This window comes from Neodiprion lecontei, chromosome 4 (assembly GCF_021901455.1).
Source record: "Neodiprion lecontei isolate iyNeoLeco1 chromosome 4, iyNeoLeco1.1, whole genome shotgun sequence".
NCBI lineage: Eukaryota > Metazoa > Arthropoda > Insecta > Hymenoptera > Diprionidae > Neodiprion > Neodiprion lecontei.
Genome location: NC_060263.1, coordinates 24,100,485 through 24,124,630, shown reverse-complemented (window position 1 = coordinate 24,124,630; position 24,146 = coordinate 24,100,485). Strand labels below are relative to the sequence as shown.

General features: G+C 38.4%; 1 protein-coding gene and 1 long non-coding RNA gene across 2 annotated transcripts; one reads left to right on the top strand and one right to left on the bottom strand.

Annotated features, from left to right (window-relative positions):
- Positions 1-7,618: 7,618 nt before the first annotated feature.
- On the top strand, positions 7,619-11,900 carry LOC124293987. The gene is made up of 3 exons (XR_006903848.1): positions 7,619-8,203; positions 9,467-9,626; positions 10,281-11,900. It is a non-coding gene; the product is annotated as an uncharacterized LOC124293987 (long non-coding RNA).
- An 895-nt stretch (positions 11,901-12,795) lies between these two features.
- Positions 12,796-18,613, bottom strand: LOC107227091 (protein takeout). The gene is made up of 4 exons (XM_015668133.2): positions 18,199-18,613; positions 16,854-16,946; positions 14,913-15,194; positions 12,796-13,927 (listed from the first exon to the last, which is right to left on the bottom strand). Exons 1-4 carry the CDS (start codon positions 18,299-18,301, stop codon positions 13,623-13,625), a joined length of 783 nt encoding a protein of 260 aa, XP_015523619.1. The 5' UTR covers positions 18,302-18,613; the 3' UTR covers positions 12,796-13,622.
- Positions 18,614-24,146: the final 5,533 nt, after the last annotated feature.

The following is a 24,146-nucleotide window of genomic DNA, read 5'->3' as shown; positions in this document are numbered from 1 at the left end:
GATGAATATGCTTAAAAAATATTGTCCGGCGGTACGGAACTCACGTATCGTCTCAGGAATCGTGACAAATGATAGATTTACTACAGAGTATATTCCTCGAGAAAAGGTCTTTCACAAGAGAACATAAAATTTTTGTCAACGAACGTTTTTCACATGTCGTCCAGGTGGGAAAAATCAAAACATTGTTGAAATCAATTTATTGTATGAATTGTGAAGAAATCACGTGTCGAAAAAATCCGACAAAAATTCAAAGTTCATCCTCTCAATATAATATATTTTGATCGTGTGAAAGGGTGAATCAGATTAAAATGGGTCAGGGAAGCCAACCGTTCGATTTGACGTGGAATGCCCCATATATGTATATGTGTATATATGTATATTTTTTTTTTCTTTCCAAAGCAGATTTTCGCGATGACATGTCTATCATAAGTCAGACGGTGCGGTGAAAAGGCGAGGGTCACCCTGAAGAAATGATCACCGCTGCAGCGGGAGGATTCCCGCAAACAGTCGAGTTTACAAGAGCCTCGTGTCCTGGATCGGGGGAAGCTGGGAGAGAATAGGGGTGAGTAATCGCGGCCGATGCAGGGGGCTTTTTGAGCTTCTCCCTGCAGGCTGATTTAAACTGAGTCACAGCGGTCCGGCGGTTGGGGTGAGAACACGCGTCATAATCAACTCGCCGATTGAATATCAATCATCGGCAGCTCAAAAGCATCGCACCAAACATCCCCGGACGGCAAAGGGGGAGTAATAATGGGAATAATCCCCGACTCTTCACCCCACGGATTCGATCGGCGATGGGATCTTGGACTCGACTCATACGGCACGTGCCGCGGGTCTCTCTTCCCCAGCCGCAGAAGATTAAACGGCGAGATCTCTGCATGCGTACATGTGTATCGGGTACGCAATTGGCCCGAATTGAGTAAATACGTAGACGATTTGCAAAACGTCAGTTTCGTCATTTTTACAAGTTTTTCTTGCCGTCTCGCGTCATCGAGGGACGTGAAAACCCTCCGGACTTCCGTCGAAAGCTCGTCTCACGCTGTCGGACCTGAATCATCGACCGATCGTTTGACGTCAGTGTCGCGTCGCTTTGCTATAAATCAGATTCAGAATAAATAATCTTGTCGTAATTGTCAATGGTAAATGTCGCGGTCCTTGACGCTTGAATGACCTGTAAACAACTCATTTGTTAATACACCGATAAACACTCTTACGCTTATTCATCTTAATTGGACCGCTTGTGCGCGACGTTGGAAAAATGAAACTAGACTCATCGGAGAAGAAGATAACGAATGCGAACTCTCAATTCGTCGACAAACAGTCCGTGATTCTCGGTCACGTGGAGTGAAATTTTATCTTCTATTCGATATGTGCAAGAAACTTACAGATTTGGTCATTTTTCGACACGATAACTTCAAATGACCACTTAAGGGAAAATTCATTTTTCCTCGTTAGTCAAAATACATCCGATTGAGTTACCTGGATTAATAATTTCGTATATTGGTTATCTGAGATATTTGACATTTTACGAAGACCTCCCTGTTTCATCTGTGAAGTAGATTTATCATGTTTTTTGGTTGTGTAATTTTTCGCATGTCTGCAATAAGATCTCATCATCATTTTATCCGTCAACGGTTGTCGGCGTTTATCTCCGGCCAGTTCGGTTAATTTTGTTAATTCCCTACCGATACAGGAACACTTAGGGAAAACCAGGCAGTTAATTCGGACCAGCATTAAAACCAGTCAAGTCTGAAACAATAAAGCATTAGGCGATGGTCGCGTGCTGCGGAGCACTGGAGAGTCGCATATGTCGCAGCGGAACGAAAGGGAATTATCGCAGGGAAGTCGGATTGAGTATATTTTCAGCTATACAGTGGCGAAATGGTGAATGGGCAAACGAGTAGGCAGTTGAGTGAGCGAGGGATTGAATGGTGGATGACGCAACGTTCCCAGCCTTCGTCACGGGGGTGACGTGTCGGCCCATTATCAACCCCTCGGAAAATTACGCTATCGCTTTTCCGCGGTTTGCCATGGTGGAATATAGAGAACCTGAACGGAAAAGTCGGGGCTTGTTGTTTTGCGTTGTAAAATCAAGCGAAAGTGTCGAACTATTAGAAAAAAAAAAAAATTGATATTTCAATTTATTCCGTCCTTCCGAACATTCAAATTTTAACAAAAAACTTGCGGACATGAGTGAAGTAGGTAACAAAGCCTTCGAAATGACCAAAATATAATCCATGAAAATGACGGATTCATTTTTTTATTGTCTACTTTTTGCATGGACACGATTCATAAATATCTTGAAAAATGCATTTCTGGCTCTGCAGGAAAACCTGGAAACGTCAGGGAATTTTATGACGTCCTAAGTTTGAGACCATCCCGACTGTACACGTCTACCTGACCAGGCGCCGAGTTTTATCTAATCGCTCGAAGCTCCATTTTCACGATGAAACGGAGAGGAGATAGTTATCGTTGCAAAATGTACCGCGCTGTTCATTCCTTCGGAACAACTGCAGTAAAACGTACGCGTTTCATCACGTCTCTTAGAAAAACGATACGTCATACGCCACGGCGCCAGCTTCACTTTCCTCTCTTCGAGGTGAGGTAAGCACTTCTTGCAATTAGTCAGACGGACGTCGAGACCCTGCAACACCCGCTCGAAATGAGAACATGTGAAAACCTTCATCAACTTTCGTTTAACCGTTAATTAAACTTGTCCTACGTCTCGTAGAGAATGGTGAACAACGTAATTGGACCGATAGAAATTTCTAGTTCTGGCCACCGTGCGGTCCTTAACTATTTTTATTTTTTACCCTAACAGAAAAATATTGTTTCGGGTATAAAACGAAAATTAGTATTGCATAACTGTAACCAGAAAGTTACTGTTATTTTTGATTATGATCACTCGTGTTATATTTTTTTGCAACTATAATTGCAATAATTTGATGCTGGTGCTTATATAAATTGATTATAAGGCCTTGTGGGAAATTAAACAAACAGATCGAATGTTGGAGTTACCAGGAAATGAAGTATTGACGACTATAATCACACAAAATGTATACTTTTATCATATTTTCTTACAATTCTGACTGTACTTGAAGTGAAAAATGATACCCATGACAAATTACCTTTTTCTCACTATAGAAATTAATGTATTTACATCGTGAAATTATGCATCTATACACCGGAGGCAGAGAAACAGCTTTAACAATTTTTCAGAAATCTAATATGACTTCAGATATTTCATGGTCAATAAATATCATGAATTGATCATTTTGATGTGGAAAACCAACAGACGCAGTTTCTCATACATACATGTCTTTTTTATTTTTAACTTCCAGCTTCCCCATTTCCAGATAGGAGAGGAAATTGTAATAATCGTCCTGAAAATTGAAAAACGATCGTTGAATCTGTGTGTCCGTAAGATCAATTTTCACCTGAGGATATCTCGAGATCGAATAAACCGATTATTATAATGATTTCGACGCGAATCGATGTGAATTTTCCTAACTCAACTATGAAAATATTTTCAGCAATATTTATTTCTAAGAATAAAAATATTTTTCACGAAGATTTTGACCCTCGCAAAACAATGGGAATATCGGCCGGTTCTATGACGATGAGTTCTTTCAAGCCGGTCGATTCATCCTGTTTGTTTACTTAATAATAATTACATTAATTTTCCCGCAATAATTATATGACAAGACTAAACATATTGCTTAAACATTACATACGTGCCATGCATCGAATTTCGAAATTTTGTCGTAAATTATCGTCACTTCAGTCGTTGGGCGATTCCGTGGAACTGAATCACGAAGTAAGTATTGCATCAAGTTGACAAAGCAATATCTGACTCACATCTTGATTACTCGTAGGTTTGTTTCGGTTTTTGAAAGAATCAACCAGCCTATCCACGTCGACGAGTCGCGGCAAGTAGTAGAAAGTAAGAAAATCTAATAATTGGCGACGCCTTGCGTGAAAAAACCGTCACACAGGGCGATTACTTATCCTCTCTGCAAGTGGAAACTGGGAAGCCAAAAAAGAAAAAAAGTAACCCGAGTACGTCGTATAATACGCTCGCACGTAATACAGATGCGTATATTGACTCAAGCTGTCGTTGGGAATTGATTGCGAGTGCAGCAGCCAGTCAGTCCCTTGTAATGCGTATATGGCGTGGTGTGATGATTGGATGACACGTAAGGGGGGCGACGGGAAAAGCTTGCTCTATGGCACATGAGTCATTTTGTGTACGCATTCACTTGTCCTAGGTAAGTTTGTTTGCCCGATTATCCTTACGTTCAGCAATCCGACAACAAGTATCTTTCAGTCGCGACGTCCCATTGGTGGGTAGGTCTCGGCGCGCTCTGATAACGCGCGCGATATCAGTCACGTGCACTTTTCATTTTACTTCGTTTAGGTTTTTTCACCAAATTCCACCCTCTTCACTCTCAATTACACTCCCGCTAACTGCACCGAAACGTAATGTGTGTTCTGATATCTTGACAAACGTGTAACGTGTACAGACTAGATAATATCGGACAAAGCGTGGCACGTGCAGTGACTAATGTCGGAACTTCAAACCCGATAACGCGCGACCCTCGGTGATACGCAATATGCTCGAGAAGCTGACCAATATCCGTTTCGTTTTGTTCTATTTTTTTAGTCTCTTCGAAAAGGATTCAAAGATTCGTATTCGAATAGACCTCGCGATTAGCTTGACGAACAGATTTGGCCATTGGAATCGTTCCGATATTCTAACGACGCAAAGTGTCAACCCTTCGAAACAAAGAGATTCGCCGTTAATGTTCAATGAGAATTTTTGTACGAACATATTCCTTGCAGTGTTCGTCGAGAAAAAGGATAGACAGTTTTCTTTTTGAGTAAGGTGGTGTTTGAAGTCATACCGTTGAGATAGCCAAGATTAGCCTGACTCACTGGCAAGTGATAAATGATAAAAGTGATGAAACGATTCGTTGTTACAAAGCACGTTTGTTATAATCATTCGTTGAATATCCCTTTCGATGATGACTTGGCAGTCCATGATTTCTCAGAGAATCTTACTGGCTTCGGTTAGAAAAATCTAGAGAGTCGGTACTTGAAACCCAATACGTTATCATCTGTCTTCGTAGGTTGAAGTCTTCATTGCTAACATCCGGGAAATTCGGAATTCAACCAAAACAACCAAATATTTTGATATTTTTAATAGTTTATGCGGTGAATGGAAAAAAAAAATTCTCTCACAGAGGTGTTTGAAGTTCTGTAGTGATCGGTCGAACGTTTTAGGCGACCTTTTGCTCCAGGATGTTTCCAGCCTCTGGTAAAATCAGGGCGATTTGAACTACCCTTCAATGTTTCTGGAATGCTGTTTAAAGGAAGTGAGATGGCAAGTTGTGTCATGCGGCGGCTGCTTTTATACCAAAATAAGAAAACCCGTGGTGACTTACTCAGCGCAGTGATTCAGAAATGATACAACCGAGGAGAGGTGGTATCTTTTATCAACGAGTTTTTCAGATTCTTCGACAGTGAGTGAACTTCCGACTACCGGTGAACATCCCCTGTCAAGTCACGACTGAATTACGCGAACGAATTTCGTAGAAGACGACTGTAATCCAGACTTGCTCTTTACCGATAACCTGCACAAGACAAGGGTCTTCGCATTTTACTCGAAAAAATTTTCAAGTTTCACCGATCTTTCCGTGAACTCGTATTACTCGGAACGCGAAGATGAAATTTTTGACGAGATTGATTTGCAAATCAGGGTCATGCAGGTTTTTCTCCAGGTGAATTCATCGCGACCCGTATAAGTCATACTAACTGCATAAATTGTCTTGGCAAATGTTACGGAGACCTCGTCATAAGTTACAAATTTACACTCTCTGAGTGTATTCATTGCACTTTGATCAGCATTCCTGATATGGAGATCCATTGTGGCGCGAAATCGTGATGAGGATGAAGACGCGTGAGGAAGGTTGACAGACCCGTAATCTCGCCAGGTGTGACTAATACTTGTAAATCTATAAATAATGAGATACACAGCATCAAGCGCTGATCTCAACATTTTATGCTCTGCGTCTCAAGAGAAGCGCGTGGCCATCCGCTACCGAAATACTCGATTCCTGTGCCAAAATTTGAAACAATGGTATTTAGGTTGAAAAGTTCGTACGCCATGATAAAGATACGTTGTTTACTGGCAGCTAATTCACAGAATCATCTCTCCCGATTGCTGCAGTGCATTTTTATTGCAATCGTATTCTTTTTGTGTTACTTTCTATAAATATCCGCATATTTAATGTACCTTCAGTAAAATATGACACGCACTTTTCTTAAAAACCATGAACGATCGTTCGAAATTAACGAGGAATCATATTCGCATTTTTTTTAAAGTATGAGTCAAGGAAAGAAAAGAAAAAGGAAAACTGAGAGTTTAAGGAGGTTGTACAGTTGGAAATCAATTAAGTGTTTATCATAATATCACACGTATGAGCTGTACAATGTTTGCCATAGAAAGTTTCAAAAAAAGTGGCTGAAAGTATGAAAGAGAGCTTAGATACTGTTTTTTTTTTTTTTTTTTACTTTAAATTGTTTAAAAACGGTAAAAAGTTTAGTAGAATCGTTCAATTCAACCGTTTAGAAGACTGTTTGTCACAAATTCAGCAAACTAAATTTTTCTCTTATCTCAATAGTCAATTTTGTATTGCTTGTATTTTTTCATCAAAATCAGTATTCGTGCAACGTCGAAAAAATAAATCTTCAACGATGCTAATGTGATAAAAGAAATTGCCACTGTGGGATTGTACAGAACAATATTCCAAATAAAATGACTCAACACAGAGAGTGAAATCTGACAAGTCTACTAAACTCTTCACCGTTCTATAGCGATTTGAAATTAACAATCAATATCAAAGTTCTATTTTTTAGTATTTCAGGATGTTATTATTTGGCATTATTAAGAGAAACACCGTAGTTTACGATTGTGTTAATTTGTGATAAAGTTGTCCAGACAAGTAGGTACTGATTTCAAACTGTACGTACAACCTTTACCCTATCACACGGGGTCTTTCCATCTCGCGTTATTTCTTCTCGTGTATATATTTTGTAAACAAGAATGCGCACGGCTTTCTCCCCTCAACGAAAAAAATAAACAAACTATTGAATCTTAAACTAGAAGTCTTAAAGAACATGCATGCTTTTTTTCACAATTCTCGGAGCTCTTAAAATAACCGGAACAAGGGTAAGACGCGAAAGACCCCATGTGCCAGCCAACGTGTACGGTGAACCACGTGACAGGGTAAGGGTTAAAATCGTCAGCTCGCCTCACTTTCCCTTTTTATTTTCATCGTCATCGGAGACGAATGTCCATCGTCTCCGGGGCCGATCACCGAGCAAGAAGTTCGCGTAATAAGCATCAAGGAAGGCTGCAGACTGCGGACAGACAGTCATCAGACATGGGAGCAGACGTTCGGTACGTCGTCGCATCGTCTTGGAGAATTTCCCAGAAGAAGACGCACTTACGGCACGATTCGCGCGCGTGTGCGAAAATACGGGCGAATAGTTGGCGACGCCGGCATCGCGGCGTGAGACGCGGATCCAGGATCCAAGATTCCTCGGAGATGAGCTGTACCCACGTCCTTGAGGTCGGACGGTTTGCTTATTTACGGAACGCGGGCATGCCACGTGAGAGACGGCCAAAAACGGTGCAGAAAGGCGTTTGTCATCCGCCACGTGGCGTGACTAAATCACGACGCTAATCGACCGATCTGCGAAGACTCGGTCTATAAATAGATAAAGCTCGCTGCATACTCGGAGCTTTTTATGAAAATCCCCGCTCTACACTCGCCGATTATACCGAGACCCATTTACTCGCTTTAGGATGCGACAAGTTTCACGGAAAGCTTTTGCTACAATATCACTTTTTTCGTGATAAACTGTTCGGTGAATCCTTATGGATCATGGGTACTCCTTACTTCGAGTTACTTGTCTACGTATATGCAGGAGCAATGAATCCGAGTGAAAAAAATTTGTGAAATTTCATGCTCCGGAATTCTGTTGTTATTTAAACGAGTTTGCTGCCATTTTTGCTGGCAGTGATAATATTTTTCATCGAGAAGTTGAAACCGTATGAGTACGAATAAGTCAAATTTCAAACGTTTGTTGATGATGGTAATTGTGCACGGGATCAAGTACAAATTTATCCAGGAATTGGGTAAGGAAACCATCTATTATTATTATATTATATTTGAAGTTGAAATGAAAAGTGTATCAGCTGTATACGCAACGATTTGTCCTATTATTACTGAAGTCGGAGATACGTCGGGTTTGTTTTCCAATTCACAAGATTCATTTTTATATTTGAACCGTGTGTTAAGTTCGCGATTCAATTAACTTAGCAACTACGTTGATAGATGTTTACTCGATAGCGCTAAATTCAGATGCTGGATCGTCTCACGGTAAGGATTTTGTTTTTAATGGAAAAGTTTAACGATTATTTTCAATACCTTTAGTTGCGTACAGTTTAAACAAGAAATACCGATGCAAGTATCTCTTCTCCGTAAGAATAAAAATTATTCTGAAAGCGTTTAATTTTATTCGCACGTAGGTATTTTTGCAGGCGTAACAGTTTTGCGAATTTCATGTTTTCACAGAATAAATCATCTTCTGTGGGTGATTCATCTGTTCTTTGTGACGTATCCACCGATGACCGAGTAGAGATGTAGCAGGGAAAACGAGGGAGAGTAACAAATTCGAAATAGTTAGCATCACTCGAAGTATGATTCAATGTATTCGCTTCAAGTGATAAAAAATGCTACTTTCCCATTCATGTATTATTTTGTTTATTGGGAAAGTATATTTCTACATGTTTACATTGAGCAAGTGAAAATCACGTCACAGGAAAACGATACTTTTTCCAAATCCTCATATACCTATGCTTTTTTTTGAAAATCATTTCTCTTTTAATCGTAGAACCTATTAATATTGATCAGGTAGTTAGTTGATTTGAATTCGCAGTATAATTTTTGAATAATCGTGGAAATTCTACGCTTAACATTGCGAAGCAATTATCCTCTGACCAAATATTTCCACAGATTAACTTTTACACAAGTAAACAATTCTCAGGTAATCTTGAATCCGAAATGATCACGTTTCACGTAGATTCGAGGACAATATTTACCCTTGTAATTTTGTATTCCGAAAGTCGCAGTCGCAGGTTCTAACACTATCACCTTCGTGGAAATTCATCGATTCTGATTACACACGCTGTCAAAATATCAAAACACATACCAGAAAACCAAGTATTGGGTTTGCCTGGCTAACATTTGAACATATATGATTGATATTTTACAAGAGTAAAAAAACTTGCGAAAACATGAACTTCGCTTCCACGCTACTTGCTTTATATTGCAAATTCGTAACCTCGCTACCTTCAGCCAATACTTAGAGTTCGATTAAGATTCTGTGACGTCAATAGGTGGGCACATGAGTCAACCGATTGATGTCTCGGCGGCCCTGAGGTCTTTTCTTTGTGTCTTTATTCCGGGACGCGTGCATCAAGTTTCGATCAATGAACCGGCTGCTGCTGCACTACACCGAGCTGTGAGAAACATATAAATAAAAATAGTTAACCCGAGGTGAGTATACGAGGAAGCAGCGAATGGTGCATCTCGAGATCTCGCGGAGTGTCCTCGGAGTGCAGAGTCGAGGCCGGTGCAAGCGAACTGTATAATTTGGCGATGAATTTAAGGACGTGTGGGACGTACAGTCAGCTCAAAAATATGTCGAAACAAAGACATGGCCGTAAGAAAATTTGAAAAGTGTAACTCTAAGGCTTCGACAAAAAGCACAAAGGCACTTAAATTCAGATGTGAACGCTGATCTGTGACTCAAAACATCAAGGAAATCACCTTTCGTACTGAAAAATCCATGAACAGGTTTGTCTAATCAACATTGCGTTCGACGGTTAGTTTATTACTGAAATATGTAGTTGTGGTAACGAGAATCTATCGAGGATTCATTCGGAAATAAAATCAGCTATTGTTAATCAGAATCGGATAATTAGCAATGCCGGTTCTTAGTTGATAAAATTATTCAACAGCAACTGTAATGAGCTGTTTGCATTTAAGACACATTCCTTGAAAGTGTCTAATTGCCGACTCCAACCTTTCGTTTCACCAACCTTAAATTTCGACGATTTTTCGGCCTGACTGTACGCCCCGTACATGCTTAATGCGGCGAAAAAGAGTCGAGCGTAAAGGTGAAGCGGAATCGTATACTTAACTGTGCAGGTATCGTGCAACTACACTCTCGAAGCAGCCGATCCAGCCGCGATAAAAGCAACGCGGATTCGGCCGGCTGCCTCCCGCAGGGTGACGTCGCGACGTCGGCGTCTGGACCTGGACGGAAATATCCCTCGAAATCGTGACTCACGGACTCGGCTTCCCTATATTTACCAGCGGCAATCGTGCCGGTGCTACCGGAATAGGTTTACTATCGTCTTGCAAGGGCGGGAGAATTTCTACCACCCTTCGACGCCCCCGAACACCCGATGTCGAAGAATCCTCCACGAAGCCTCCGTTTCATTTGGAAACGGCGTCGTGTGTTTGCGTGACGTGAGTTTTGTCATTAGTCTCTTTTCTTCGCACGCGAACCACTCGGAGAATTTCGACTCATTTTTAGTCCAGGAGAAATTCGCCCGCATACACGGATATACCGATTTAGCAACGATTACGGCGATTTTTTTCACACTTTTATATCACTCAGAAGTTCCTTTGAAGTTGGAGCGAAATTTATTTGTGTTTGATTACGCGCTTTTGAAGAAATCGAGAAATTTATAAGTTTTGATACTTTTTTTTCCCCACAATATGTCCACTAAATTTCAATCATTCCCATAACCAATGACTTGAATACCCTGGCAATTAAAATTAGGCTAATAATCGTTTCAGGAATTCCACGCAGCGAGAATAATTTCACTTGGACAAATTTTTCATTCGCTATCTTCAACTTAAGACTAACAATCTTTTTGTGTTCGTATAGTATTGAGCCAGATTATACCCGTGTAGTAGGTATGACTTTTACAATTTTTTAAACGGCCTCATCCGTCCATTTCTTTATTAACAAGATTATCAGCTTTTCCTATAAAAATCGCAAAGAAACTATTATTGTCCGAAGTAGTAGGTTAATAAAAACGCTGTTTTGTCATCAATTCGGTAATCCTTTTACAAAAATTGTACCAACTTTCTGATAATTACTATCGTTAAATGGAATAACATTGTTATAATAGTCTTTCCTTGCATAGGGACATCACTGCACGGAAATAACCGTCTTATCTGTTCCATCACGAGTAATAACCAACTAAGGATCGGATTTAGAAAGTAGGAAGCCCAAATATTCAGTGTCGTCCCTAAATTCGGATGAAATTCAATAGAGAATTTCTTTTCACCCACAATGTCGAGTCACTGTCAATTTTTGAAAAAAAAAACCGTTATTACACAGGCTTAACAAACCTCAAAATTTTCATTTTTTCAAAATAACCAAGGCATTCTTTACGTTCTTCCAAGCCCTCAAAAACAGCCTATAGATTACTGACAAATTTCGTGAAACTTAGTTAACGACATGATCCGAATTCACCCGGTGTACAATTGTCGGTGGAAAAATTCTAAAAACAAAAAACCAAGTCAAAAATAAAACAAACAGAGTCTTGGGCTAAAAATAATAGTGAGAACTTTCGACGCAGTAGCTGCGGTAACTAGGACACCGTGGAAAACCGCATGAGTCAGCTATAAAAATATTGTCGCTTTTCCGTCTACGGAGTTGACTCTGAATGCGAGTAAAAAAATGTCTACCACAAGAATATCTACAAAACGATCAAGACTTGGCTCTGAGTCAACCGATATGAATTTTAATTGTTTCAGCTACAATTGTGCGGATCGTACAAGGCAAATTCCGCAGAGGTATGTAACAAATACCATATTAGTGCGGATTTCTTTTGTTACATTTACGGAAATGTCAGGATTCGTCGCCGCGTGAGTCGACTGAACAAAATACGTATATACAAAGTACAATTATAACGTACTAGAGTTTGTCCTTGTTACGCGGAAGTTTATATTTCCATTTCCTTTTTATTGTCCACTGCCATTGATGCACAATTGCTGTGCTATTGTTACGCCACAACTTTCGCCTCACTGATAATGCTCGCGTCAAATCTCATTTTGGCTCTATGGCGGCTTGTTATTATTCTCTGTACCTGTTCAAGTTGTCATTTTACAGATGAAGTGAACAGTTATTTCCAATTTTGAGCCAGGTTGTATGGCGATCTCTTATTTCATTTTGTGCTGTAAATTACCGTCATCCGGCGCAATATTGCGCCGTGAAAACGGTAAGCATACTATAAGCCACGCATTGCGGTATAAATGGTTGTATATATCCCAGGGTGACTTGAGTATCCACGTTGACTGAACATATGGGTATAAAAACTCACAACCCTGGGTTATTTTTCGTAAGAGTTCGGCGGGTCTGGGTTGGTAAAAAATTGAGTTGAATCGGATGATGTACAAAATGGTGAAGTCAAATTTTTTTAGACTTACTTGAATTAGACTGAATTATCGAGAGAAAAATTGAAATTCATGATTTGAAATCAATTAAATTGAATTCAAGAAATTTATCCGAATTGACAAAATTAATTTGTAATTTATACAAATCAAGTTGAAGTACTTGATTTAATTTGAATGAATTTAACTGAAAAAATTATTTTGTCACTAAAATATCGAGTTATTTCCACCACCAAGAAACAAACAGCACCAATAACGCAGTAAAAATTTATTTATTTCAAATTTCTATCACTAAGTGTGTGCATGACATGTATCTGAAAGATCTACTTACATCTGTGGCCATATCTATAATGTACAATACTCATACTTGGTATACAAATAGCCAGTTAAACTATATGGGTAACATATATTAAGAAGACATAGAGGTGGCCAGATATTAATAATCGCATACGAAGAAAGGATTTTGGCGAATGCACCTTTTCAATATAACTCCAAGTCCCTGATTTTTCGTTTTCGTCATCGTCAAAAAGACCTCCGTTTCGTCAAATTGATTCATTCGATTAGCATCAGTAACAACGAAATTTGATTATCTAATCGTCAACGCATTTTTCCCATCTTCTTTTAATTGCGCGTATTAATTTCTTTTTACACGCAGGCCAGTTCACCGCGATTTTTTTCTTCTAATTCGCAGTAAAGCTGATCAGTATATATCATCTCGTTACAAAAAGTGGTTATGCATATAATCTAATCCATGTAATCTCGAAACGACTTTACTATACCTATCCTAATGAATACAATGTGATCAGACTAAATTCAATCATTAGACACAACTAGAATACTGCACGTAGATAAAATGTAAATGATTTAAAAAAATTATCGCCACCTTTCACCCTCGACAGCTACTTCGAGAACGGTTAGCCCGGTCCCTTGTCCTAGACCCTAATAAACTTTGGGCATGTAATTGGATTTGAAGAACTTCAACTTCAGCGTAGATCATGGAATGAAATTTACATTAACACTAAAAGCCTAAGCGCAAGTCTGCTCTCCATCCTTGCAAAGTTCGTCGTCATCCGAAAACATCTACGTATCGTGGAGCCAGACTTTCATCGGGATTTTGGTGAATGCCTTGTTGAGAAAACCTCGGAAGTGAGTAGCGATGCTTGTGCTTGCTGCTGGCCGCATTTCTTCGATGATTTCCTTTGCGTTCTCGTTCAGGAACTGATTCATGGCCTGACCAATCACGTTGTTTCCATTCAATTCGTCGACGATGCGGAACCTCGCTCTTCCAAGACTGAAGTCTATCATGAGGTGAGATATCCTCATGTATCGAACACCTTCGCGAATCTCCTCGATCCCCTGGACTTGAGCAATGGCAGCCACTTCGCCTGAAATAATGCTGCTGGTTAACTCGTTCCGTGAACAATCTACATCTAACGTGTATTAATTGCAAGATAGAATGAAAATCCGAGCTGCTAAGAGGAATTGTGTAAACGCTAGTGACGTTTTCGAATAGTCGGTAACTTACGAAAACTACGTTCATCAGACTTGAACACTTCGAAGACTTGAAAAGTACTTCGCAGATGTATTTACACCGAGCTTTGGGAATGATTGAAGATGAAGGTTAAATTTAATTTGTCACGCTGAGAAAAATTTCATTTGTTACAGTAACTAGACAATTCTTGAAAAACTGATATCGTTACAATAACGGTTTGAATATTGTTGGAATTACGAGAAAATTAAGTAATCATTTAGTTCGATTACAGTTGTCGATACTGCATTTTCTGGTTATTGCAACGTTAAATTAGATTTTTTAGTTATCTACATTTTTTAAATCAATTAAGAATGGAAAATCACTATATTGTTCCACCTACATCAAATTAATGCAACGGTTGCGAGGAAATATAGTACGAGTCACCGGTAACCAAAAAGAATAGTAACCGCACACTAGATTTTCTAGTTACACGTATCGCTTATGGTAAAAAACAAAATGTAAATTTTCAACCGGTAAAAACCACAATTTCAATAAACAAAAACAAGTCAATCAATTCTAACAATTCAAGATTCTCGAAGGAAATGGACTTATTATCAAATAAAATCAATAGTTTCAATCCGTACTAAAATTGTATAATTCGTTTCAGTTTAAGGGAATTGTAAGTAGCTCAAGATGAACCGCCATTTTTTTTTCTCAGGATTGACGTCATGCAGTAACTTTCATTATCGTAAGAGCATCGGAGAATGAATACAAAATATGTATACAAGCGACTCGGATCATTTTGAACGACGAATGAACTGCACAATATCCAGCGACTCGTGAGCATAGTATAATTTTATTATTAGCAGGGAACGAATTGTATTGACAAAATCGCTTACTGAACACTGCCCAGAAGTCGCCTTGACTCTGAATGGGGAAGAGTAGAACATTTCCGGCAACTTCGTAGCGTCCTCGTAGTTCGATCTTCGGAATGGTAATGTGGAAGTCAATCCTGAGGTTCGGAATGTCTGCACGTGCCTTGCTGACTGTAAAATTACCAGGACCAATGGCGTTGATGTTCTTGAAGAGAGCGCTTACTCTGACTGCTCCTTGACCATTCTGCATACCCAATTCAGGAATGGTCAGTGGTTCAATGGGAGGAAGTTCCAGCTCAGGGAGTCCTGTAGATACAAATGTCAGGGTACGTTAGAATATTATTCAAATGCTGTGATTAAATTTTCTGACTCACTGCATTTTTGTTTGAAAAAAACTTTTATTACGTCAACTTTGGAAGATGAATTCTTATCCAACATTTATTTTGTCAACCTCAGCATGATTATGAGCGTTAGACAATTCTGACAGCAATCGCCTCGCGAAACAGCCACGCGGTTTAGAAAGTCCTATCAAATTCGGAACCTAATTCGGTTTGTTTCAATTTGTATACAGAGTTCCAGGCATTGCGCGTTGTTTAGATCGTATTACGCAATCAGAGGGTTCGCTATTTGTAACGTCTGTCGTTTGCATAGCTGGCAGGCACTTACTTCGGTATATATAAGTAACCACATTAGGAAAATGTTGCACAATCGTGTGTGCATGTAGGTAATGATATTCCGGGTGAATCTACCCGCGTATTGTGCGTATAATAATTCAACTAATACCCTGGATTGTGGAAAGTTTTATTGTCCAGTGCTCGTTATACTCAACTTTCCTTACATTTGAATTATACATTGCCGTGTACTTTGTACTAGAGCAATTGAGCGCGACACTGAAGGAAGGAAGACTGCAGCAACCGCGGAAGAGTTTCATTTCTTAGAAAGAAAAGGAAAAGCTTATGCAACATTCTTTCTGGAATCTTTCACATGAAATTAATTGCTCGTAACGAGTTATAAACGTGACTCGATTGATTGCAAAAATAGAAAAAAATTCCCATTAAGAATTAGAAAGAGTTTTCAATGGCAAGGAAGAGAACTCTCTGAGTCGTAATACAAAAATATGTTGCCAAAAATAACCATGTTAATTAAAAATTAGTTATAGAATGATTTTTAGAGGCCGATAAAGAAATTCTTCCGCGGAACAAGCGCAATGCTTTTTACGCTTACATTTTTCAATGACAATTCTGAACGAGTCATGATTTTATTCGGGTCATGTACTGTGACAAGAGAAGAATAACGTTAGCTCATTCTAGAAATTTGTTTATAAAAGTTACAAAGATTTTTCTTTGCAATATTGAATTTAAGGTAATTCTTGTTGATGAAAAAAAAAAATATTTGTAACTTTTGTTGAAGTGCAATTAATACATTTTTCAAATTATCATAGTCGGATTTCAAACTAACAATAAACAAAAATAATTAGTCAAATATCACACGTTTCTTCGTCTTGTAACAGTTGGCTTGCGAATTTAGGTTCATCGTCAGCAAGTAACTTCACAAGTTGTTGAGAGTTTATTCCGTTATTTACAACGAATATTGAGACGATCTTTGCTAAACAAACTACAACTTTCTCAACTCTGATTTTAGGTAAATATTTTTTCAAATTCCATACAAAGATCTTTATCGTTTGGGTAATCACAGTTCGACATCTTTTCCTCAATTGTTTGTACGAAGAATCCAACATATTTCTGGAAAAACACCATAGATTGCCTTCGAGGATAATGTTGTAAGCTAAAACTTTCTAAAAATTGTTTTCAAAATTACAAAATTATACTTCTGGCCTGTGGTATAATACAATAATAATAATAATCTACGTAAAACTGATCGTGAGTGTATAGTTATTGCACCAACTGCGATACTTGAAAGGATAGTTAGGATTTCGTATTAAAAAAAAATTTCACAACAACTCACCTCTGATCAAATAGGGTCTCAGGTGGTTTAAGGACTTCTGAATGCAGATATCAATCGCAGGATCCAGTCTCGAGCATGGCAAGATGTATTCGGCTGAAAGTGAAAAAAAAGTAATTACAAGCTGCTTCAGCGCTAGAGTAAAACGATAGATTGTTCAAGGAATTAGCACATTTTAACGCAGTCAAAGTGTCAAAAGATTTGAATGTCAAGTTTCTGCGCGGTGTCGTTAAACCCAGAAAAAAAAATGTGGCTACCATATGTCATTACCCTAAGTTAAGTATGTTCTCAACATGACTCCAAATTTCATAAAAACACCTGCTGACCGGCATGGATAAGTATTCAAAAAATTCTTCCTGATATTCCAAAAAGTCTGATAAGTCACAAATTTCGATCACGACGTACGAAGTGCCGTAACTTTTTACTACATTTGATACGATATTCTCCCTGATATAATAACGATTAAATTTTTAAAACCTACACTTGAACGTTCAGTCTGTCTTTGCACCATCAAAAAATACTACGAGCGAGATTTAAACTCTTATAAAAATAAATAATAATTGCGAGAATGGTCATATTTCCCCCTGGAAATAAATCTCCGACCGCAAGTGCGATGCCGTGTGTATCCTTCTCCCACACTCGGGGTCACCGACGCGACGGGAAAGCAAAAGTTCAAAGCTTAGATAACCGACTTGGCGAGGCGAACTTGTCGCCCGAGGTTAAAACCGCGTGTACGGTAAATCGCCAAAATCATAATACGATGAGTGATGTTTGTTCCTTAGAAATGACACAACCGTGTCTCGGCTTACGCAACGACTCTCTCCCCCCCTCTCTTTATCTCCCTTACGTCTCGGCCATAATTGCCGATAACAAGACGGGTTCCATTTTTAGGTAGCCCGACCCGGTTCGGATCCAAAGGGAGGCTGGAATTGATCCCGATTCGAAAGAAACCGGACGACCTAGGCCGGTTGGCACCGGCAGGAACGCGGCCGATTCCGCTTTCACTTGCCGGATCAGATCTAAGCCCGCACCTCGTTCAGAAAAGAAGTCTCTTTGCGAGGAGCGACTCGAGACGTACGTAACTTTCTCCCCGAACTACCTCTCCGTTGTGTAATCTCTGATATAACCTTCGGCTTCACACAACGCACAGCACGTTGCGACATACTATCGCTGTCTTAGATGCCACAACTGCCGTCTGTCGCCGTCTCTACGTTATCCAAGTGTATATTACACTTGCCGAAATATCTGTAAGCCTTCCAGCATTTTAGGGCTGGTTCAAATGCCAGAAACAAATTTTCTGCCATCGGTTCACGACACAGTCGCGATAAATTCGATAAACGTGTCTTACGGGTGAGAAATTCCGGTTCCTTCAACGGCGCCGATACATCCGCGTCTCTGGCAGAAGCCGCGGCCAGGAATCCAAAAACGAGAACGAACGTTGTACGGGTCATTTTTCTGATCGATGAAACGATTTTTCAAAATATTTCCAACACTTCGCTTTTATCCTTTCTTTATCGTTATTATTTGATTTTATCTTCTTTGGTGATTTCACAGCATTCTTTTAATTCTTTATCGCGTTGTTGAAGTTTCGCTCACTTTATCGACATCTCGCACCGTTCTTTTCGGCTCATTGCGCACAAATCGCGATTTCCTTTTGCAATGGGAGCGGATATTTATTACCGTATTGTTGCTCGAGTCGCCTCTTTGCAACTGCGATAAATCTAACGAAAATCAGCAGCGTTGTGTCGCGACACTAAAGTCGAGACCGGACAAATGTCTGTCTTATATGGGATCACCCCTTCCCTCTCTGTGCTACTCGGCGTCAAGTAACGAACCGTCTCTTTCTTTCCGCGACCCTACACGGTTCTAACAATCATACGCGAAAGATATTTCAGGACTAATTTAGCAATTTTACTCGTTCCTACACCACGGCGTAAAAAAAATTTCCGATTTCCTTTACGTCACTTTCACCGAATCAACCGCAGTTGTCGATTTACTTTAGTCTGGATTAGTAAGGACTTGCTCACCGAATCCCCGCGTGATTCCCGATCGCATGCAACGCCTAATTATCGACTCGTTTATTTTCTTACGGCACGTGCAGGATGCGCGGAATCCTCACGTCGCGGTTTTGTTACAGCAGTCGCGTTGCAAAACGCTCCGCTTGTCGATCCCTGCCTCTTTACGAAAGGCACCGTTTTAATTATTCGAGCGGCAATGACCCGGGTCAAAATGATACTCGGAGTGGAAGAGACCGCTGTTGCCCAAACACCGTACGTGTAGCGAATCCTCGTCCACTTTACTGACGGTTAAACTACTCGGACTGTGAAGCAGAAATCATCCGACTACTGTACCTGCACAGTTATGCGAGTACCTAACGTACAGGTACTCGACCACGCTGCGGATCGAAGTGATTGCCTTGCCAAAAGGAGCGATGCAAATGAGTAAGTGAAATAAGTTATCTGTAAACGATTTCGATTTTTTTGCAATTTCACGTCTTGCAGTACGTATTGAGATGCAAAAATCCTCCACTTTTTAGAATTCGGATGAAAGTTGGGGAACATCGTATAAGTGTGTTTTTTCTTACTGTTTCCGAGGGTTTCACCTGAAACCGATTTCATGGTCGTAAAGATCAGACGTTTCTACATCAAGAACATTTTGAATTATACTTTCTCGTGATAAGGATATGAATGAAAATTATAATGTGAAAATCAATCTGTTCAATTAAAGAAAGCCGTAAAAGCTAGGAGTCAAAAATTTTCAGGATACTTGCATAAATCGCTAAATAATCAAAAATTTTACGTTGAATCATTTACAGATAATTGCTGAACCTGCCCAAATCTAATTCATTTTATGTATCTACATTCTATTTCTCTTTTTTTTTTTTTTTTTTTTTTTTTTTTTGTAGAAATGACTTTCTTTTTGTTGGGAAACGTAATTACATTCTGAATTTTTCCTTCGTATATTTATTTAATCTTCAACAAAGTAATTTCGAAACATGATAAAAAGAAAGAAAATTGACGAGTTGCTGCTACCTAATCCGGACTTGATTAAATGTTCCTCTAATGATGATCTAGATGATTGAGTCCTTCCTGATGGTCAGAAATGAGAAGGCGAAAGTTCTTTATAATCAGGTTTGTTGTTGCTATACCTAGAATAAGAATAATTTGGATGAAACAACGTAAAAAAATTACGACTTGAAAAGACGACTGCATGTTCGATCTTGCACAAGTATTTCAAACTTTCGTGTGTTATAAAAACGTAGAAACTTTTTGTTGATTGTTCTAATTCTAGTTCAAGTCGTAGAGAATTTATATTCGAATCAAATGAGCTCTGGTTGAATTTCAAGATATCACCAGGACTAGCTGAAAGAAAATAGTTTCCAGAAAAATACGTCTATAGTTTTATGCAGAGTTTTCCGAGGATAATAATTGAATAAATACTGGTAATCACGATTAATCCGCGATTCCCGCAGCAGGAAATGATCTTTTTCGTTACTAAACAACTCTTTCCTTTTCAAATTTTTTAATGTTTCATTACCGAGACACTGTCAATTTTCCATTAGCTCGTACATGGATATAATTCAAATCTTCACGATTTTCACGTTTTTCTATGCGAAAATTCTTCGATACATATTGTAAGAAGGTTGTACAAAAATCATACGTTAAAAAAAACATTTCTTTTACAAACTTGGCAAACATATACATTGACGAGAATAAAATTAAAGATAACCATAGTTTACGAGGCATACAAATGTTATTTATTTTTTTTTTTTTAATATTTACTACAAAATTGTCGAATGTATTTACGTACCGGGACCTTCAAGATAATTTTATAGGTTGAGTAAATTATTGTCCCGAAATATTGCATCGTGGAATCAACAAATGAATTTAAAGCAGGTACCTACTGAAATCATGTTACAGGCCAGTCGTCAATTTGCTGATTGACGTAATACAGACCTTGGTTTACTGTACACGCGGAAAAAAGCTTTCGCATAATGGCCAAGCAAAAAAGTGTCAGTGCGTGAGAACAATGAGAATTTTTTATTCGCCGCAATACGTGACGAACAGTTTTACGTTGCCAGCCAAATTGTTTATTACATTTTATAACCGCGGAATATATCACTGTAGTAATTGTGTAAAAATAATTTTATATCACGGAAAAAAAATCGTGATTTTTCATGTCATTAGCACTTTTTTTTTCTGCTATAACAGTCGGCAGTTTTTTCCGCAACTACGATATTTATATGAGGCAAGATTCTTCAAAATATATTTTTATTCCTTCTATTACTGCATACTGATCGGATTCACTCTAGGATTATAACTTTTTGGTCATTTGTTTTTGTATTTCCTAGATAAAACAATTTTTTTCCGCCGCATGCCAAACAAAAATTCTACAAAACAAAATCCGCAGTATTATTATTATTATTATTATTATTATTACTATCACCATTTAAATAACGTGCTTATACTCAACGTATTTACTATGCACGTAATGTTTCAGGCAACAAAAATATCCCTGCTGCTGTAGTTCAAGTACAGAAAAAACATGTCTTTTATGCATATTAAAACGATGACATTAATGACCGCGGCTGCAATCACGAACTTTTACTACTTCTCTTCCTGACATTCAAAATATATTACCCAGAATATCAGAAGGCATTATTATTAGTATTATACCTTGATTGTACTATAATATACTATTAATTCTCCGCACAGTTCAGGGGAAATTTACTTTGGCAATATTCATCGAAATTATTCTACGGAGGAAAATTTTTCTTTTTCGGTTCAATTATTTATTAACCCCAACGGTGGCGAAAATGTTCATTATGTTTTTTTTCTGAAATCCGCTAGCCAGAACTGGATTTATTATCATTTTCACAATGATTGGAAAAACCTTCTTGATCGCTGCGGCTCTTACTCAACAAGCGTGTAAAGCTGTTGTGTCAGATGTGCCGAGTTGAGTCATTTTGCGTAATCGCGAGTTCGTCTTTACTCTTTTGTTTCATCACTATTCAGATGCGACCTCAACTGTCGGTTCTGCACCAAAAATCCATACGTAGTTGAAGTTTCACTTTTCGATCAATGGAATACAAGCTTTCGCGCAAATTCATAAAACCTTACGCTGTATTTACTGTTTCACTTTAGGCAACGACTAATTAAAAAATTACACTATTTTTCGCATACTAATGACGTCATTCTCTAGCTAGTTACTGATCAACTGCAATTGTTTTTTTTTTCAAAACTTCAGAAAATGTAAAATATTATTCAGTCGCGAAAACGTCATGAGACGGAAAAATAGTAAAAAAAATAATGAATGTATTAGGTTTCCTTTGAACAGTCAATTGTTGGAAAAATATAACGCAAACGTTTTCTCCTCTGATAATCAATAAGTCCTTACGTTTGTTACAAGTTATTTGGATCAATTTATTCACGCACGTAATGTCAATGACAATCGCGTAAAATTAGGTCCTTTTTACACGAGCACAGGAAATATACTTTCAATAAACGGATGCAGACAAAATTGTGGAAAAAATCTGCATACAGAATCAATTCAAAGAACAATTCGAGAGAAGAAGAAGCATTCCAAGAAGATAGAGCTTTGTGTAAAGATGGAGAAACTTGTTACACTCATATTTTAGTCGATAAATCAATCGCCATTTTTATCATAATGATTCAATATCATACAGTCTATGTAATATTAACTTCAGCAGTTATTAGAGTGTTTAGATCTTAAAGAAAGAAGTCTACGTTGATTGAAGACAGGAAATTTTGATACTAATTGATATTACTGATATTAATTAACATGAGTTGTTCGTAAGAACTTACGACTGCCAAAGAAACTTTGAAATTTTTCAACTAAAATTAATTTAACATCGGTACTAAAATAGCGTGAGTCCAAATACACAGCATTCCTGTCGAATAAGTTCTGCCCCGATTCGGTAACTCGGAACTAGTTCTTACACCATTTTTTTGTAATCAATGATGCAAAAGTTGTTGACATTAGAATTATTATTATATTTAGAACAACATCAAAAGTAGTGAACTACCTTGTGTTTTCTACTGCCGACCAACAAGTTATCAAGAACAAGGCCATAATAGGACACTTATGGGTTGTTCTTTTTAAATCAGACACACTTTTGAGCCTTATAAGTGACTGATTTATTTTACAACCTTAGGATGTGTCAATAATATGCATTCCATCATACCTTGTGTAATTTTTTTCAGTTTCCAAAATTGATTCGTTTGGCCGTGGTTCTGTCATTATTTCAAAGATATTCTTCAGAATAGCTCTAAATTTCACTTCTTCCGAAAATATTGCCTTTTATCGTTTAAATTAGAAAAACATTAAGATCTTCTATGGAGTTGCAAATAAATCAGAGACCATGAGAAACAGAAGTGTGTCGGATTCCAAGGCAATTACATCAATCCATTACCAACCGTATATTTCTCGAACTTGCAGTAGGAATCGCTCTCGCAACTTGTAATAATATGCCGAACTGCGCAAGGCATGTAAATTTTTAGACCTCTTTTCACGTCCCGGGAACTCTACTCGCAACGCCTAAAGTATCGATTACTCTTCAAACGCGGCGGTAGTCTGGGTCACATAGCATCAGGCGCCTTCAACGCGAATTCGATTGTACAATTAATACAATTGAGCTGAGTGAGTCACGTTGCATTCATAAAATCACGCAAGAATGAATAAAGCAAATTGTTTTCGAAAGCACACTTATGGCTCCCTTCTCTTTCAGCAAGGCACACTTAAAGCACCGCTCTCGGTTCAATGGACACTCGGTAAGTCGATACCGTAACTACCGCGCGCGTTACGCAATATTCGCAATTTATGGGGAATTGTTACCAACTGTTCTGCATTTTTAGTGCTGCCGACAAGATGCCAGATTATTTTCCAGCTGCCTGTACGACTGGGAATGTATCATTCAGGGGACTTGTACAGTTTAATTATGAACAATCCTAGAACGTGAAAAGTCGTCGGATTCTAATTTGTTTTCTAATGGTCATGTTGTCTTGGAGATTTGTAAAAATTCGTAGCCGATGTCTAAGCTTTATTGCTTGTGAAATACGTAGAATTCCAATGACAAATAACAGCCAGGAATTGATAGATACGCAAAATAATTCTAAAGCGAAATCAGTCACTTGTTATAAGGATTTTGGAGCACCGTTAGTCTGAATGAAATTTCTTGGGAATCGTTTTGTTTAGAAGACTCGCCATTCTCACTTTAATGAGCAAACATTTTCTCCTAATTTATTTTGGAAAACAACTTCAAAAAACTAAAAATAA

Coding starts and splice junctions, on each gene's coding strand:
- LOC107227091 (XM_015668133.2), bottom strand. CDS start 18,301: ATGACCCGTACAACGTTCGTTCTCGTTTTTGGATTCCTGGCCGCGGCT. Junction 16,947..18,198: donor GGAACCGGAATTTCTCACCC/GTAAGACACGTT, acceptor TTTCACTTTCAG/CCGAATACATCTTGCCATGC. Junction 13,928..14,912: donor CGACTTCTGGGCAGTGTTCA/GTAAGCGATTTT, acceptor GCATTATTTCAG/GCGAAGTGGCTGCCATTGCT.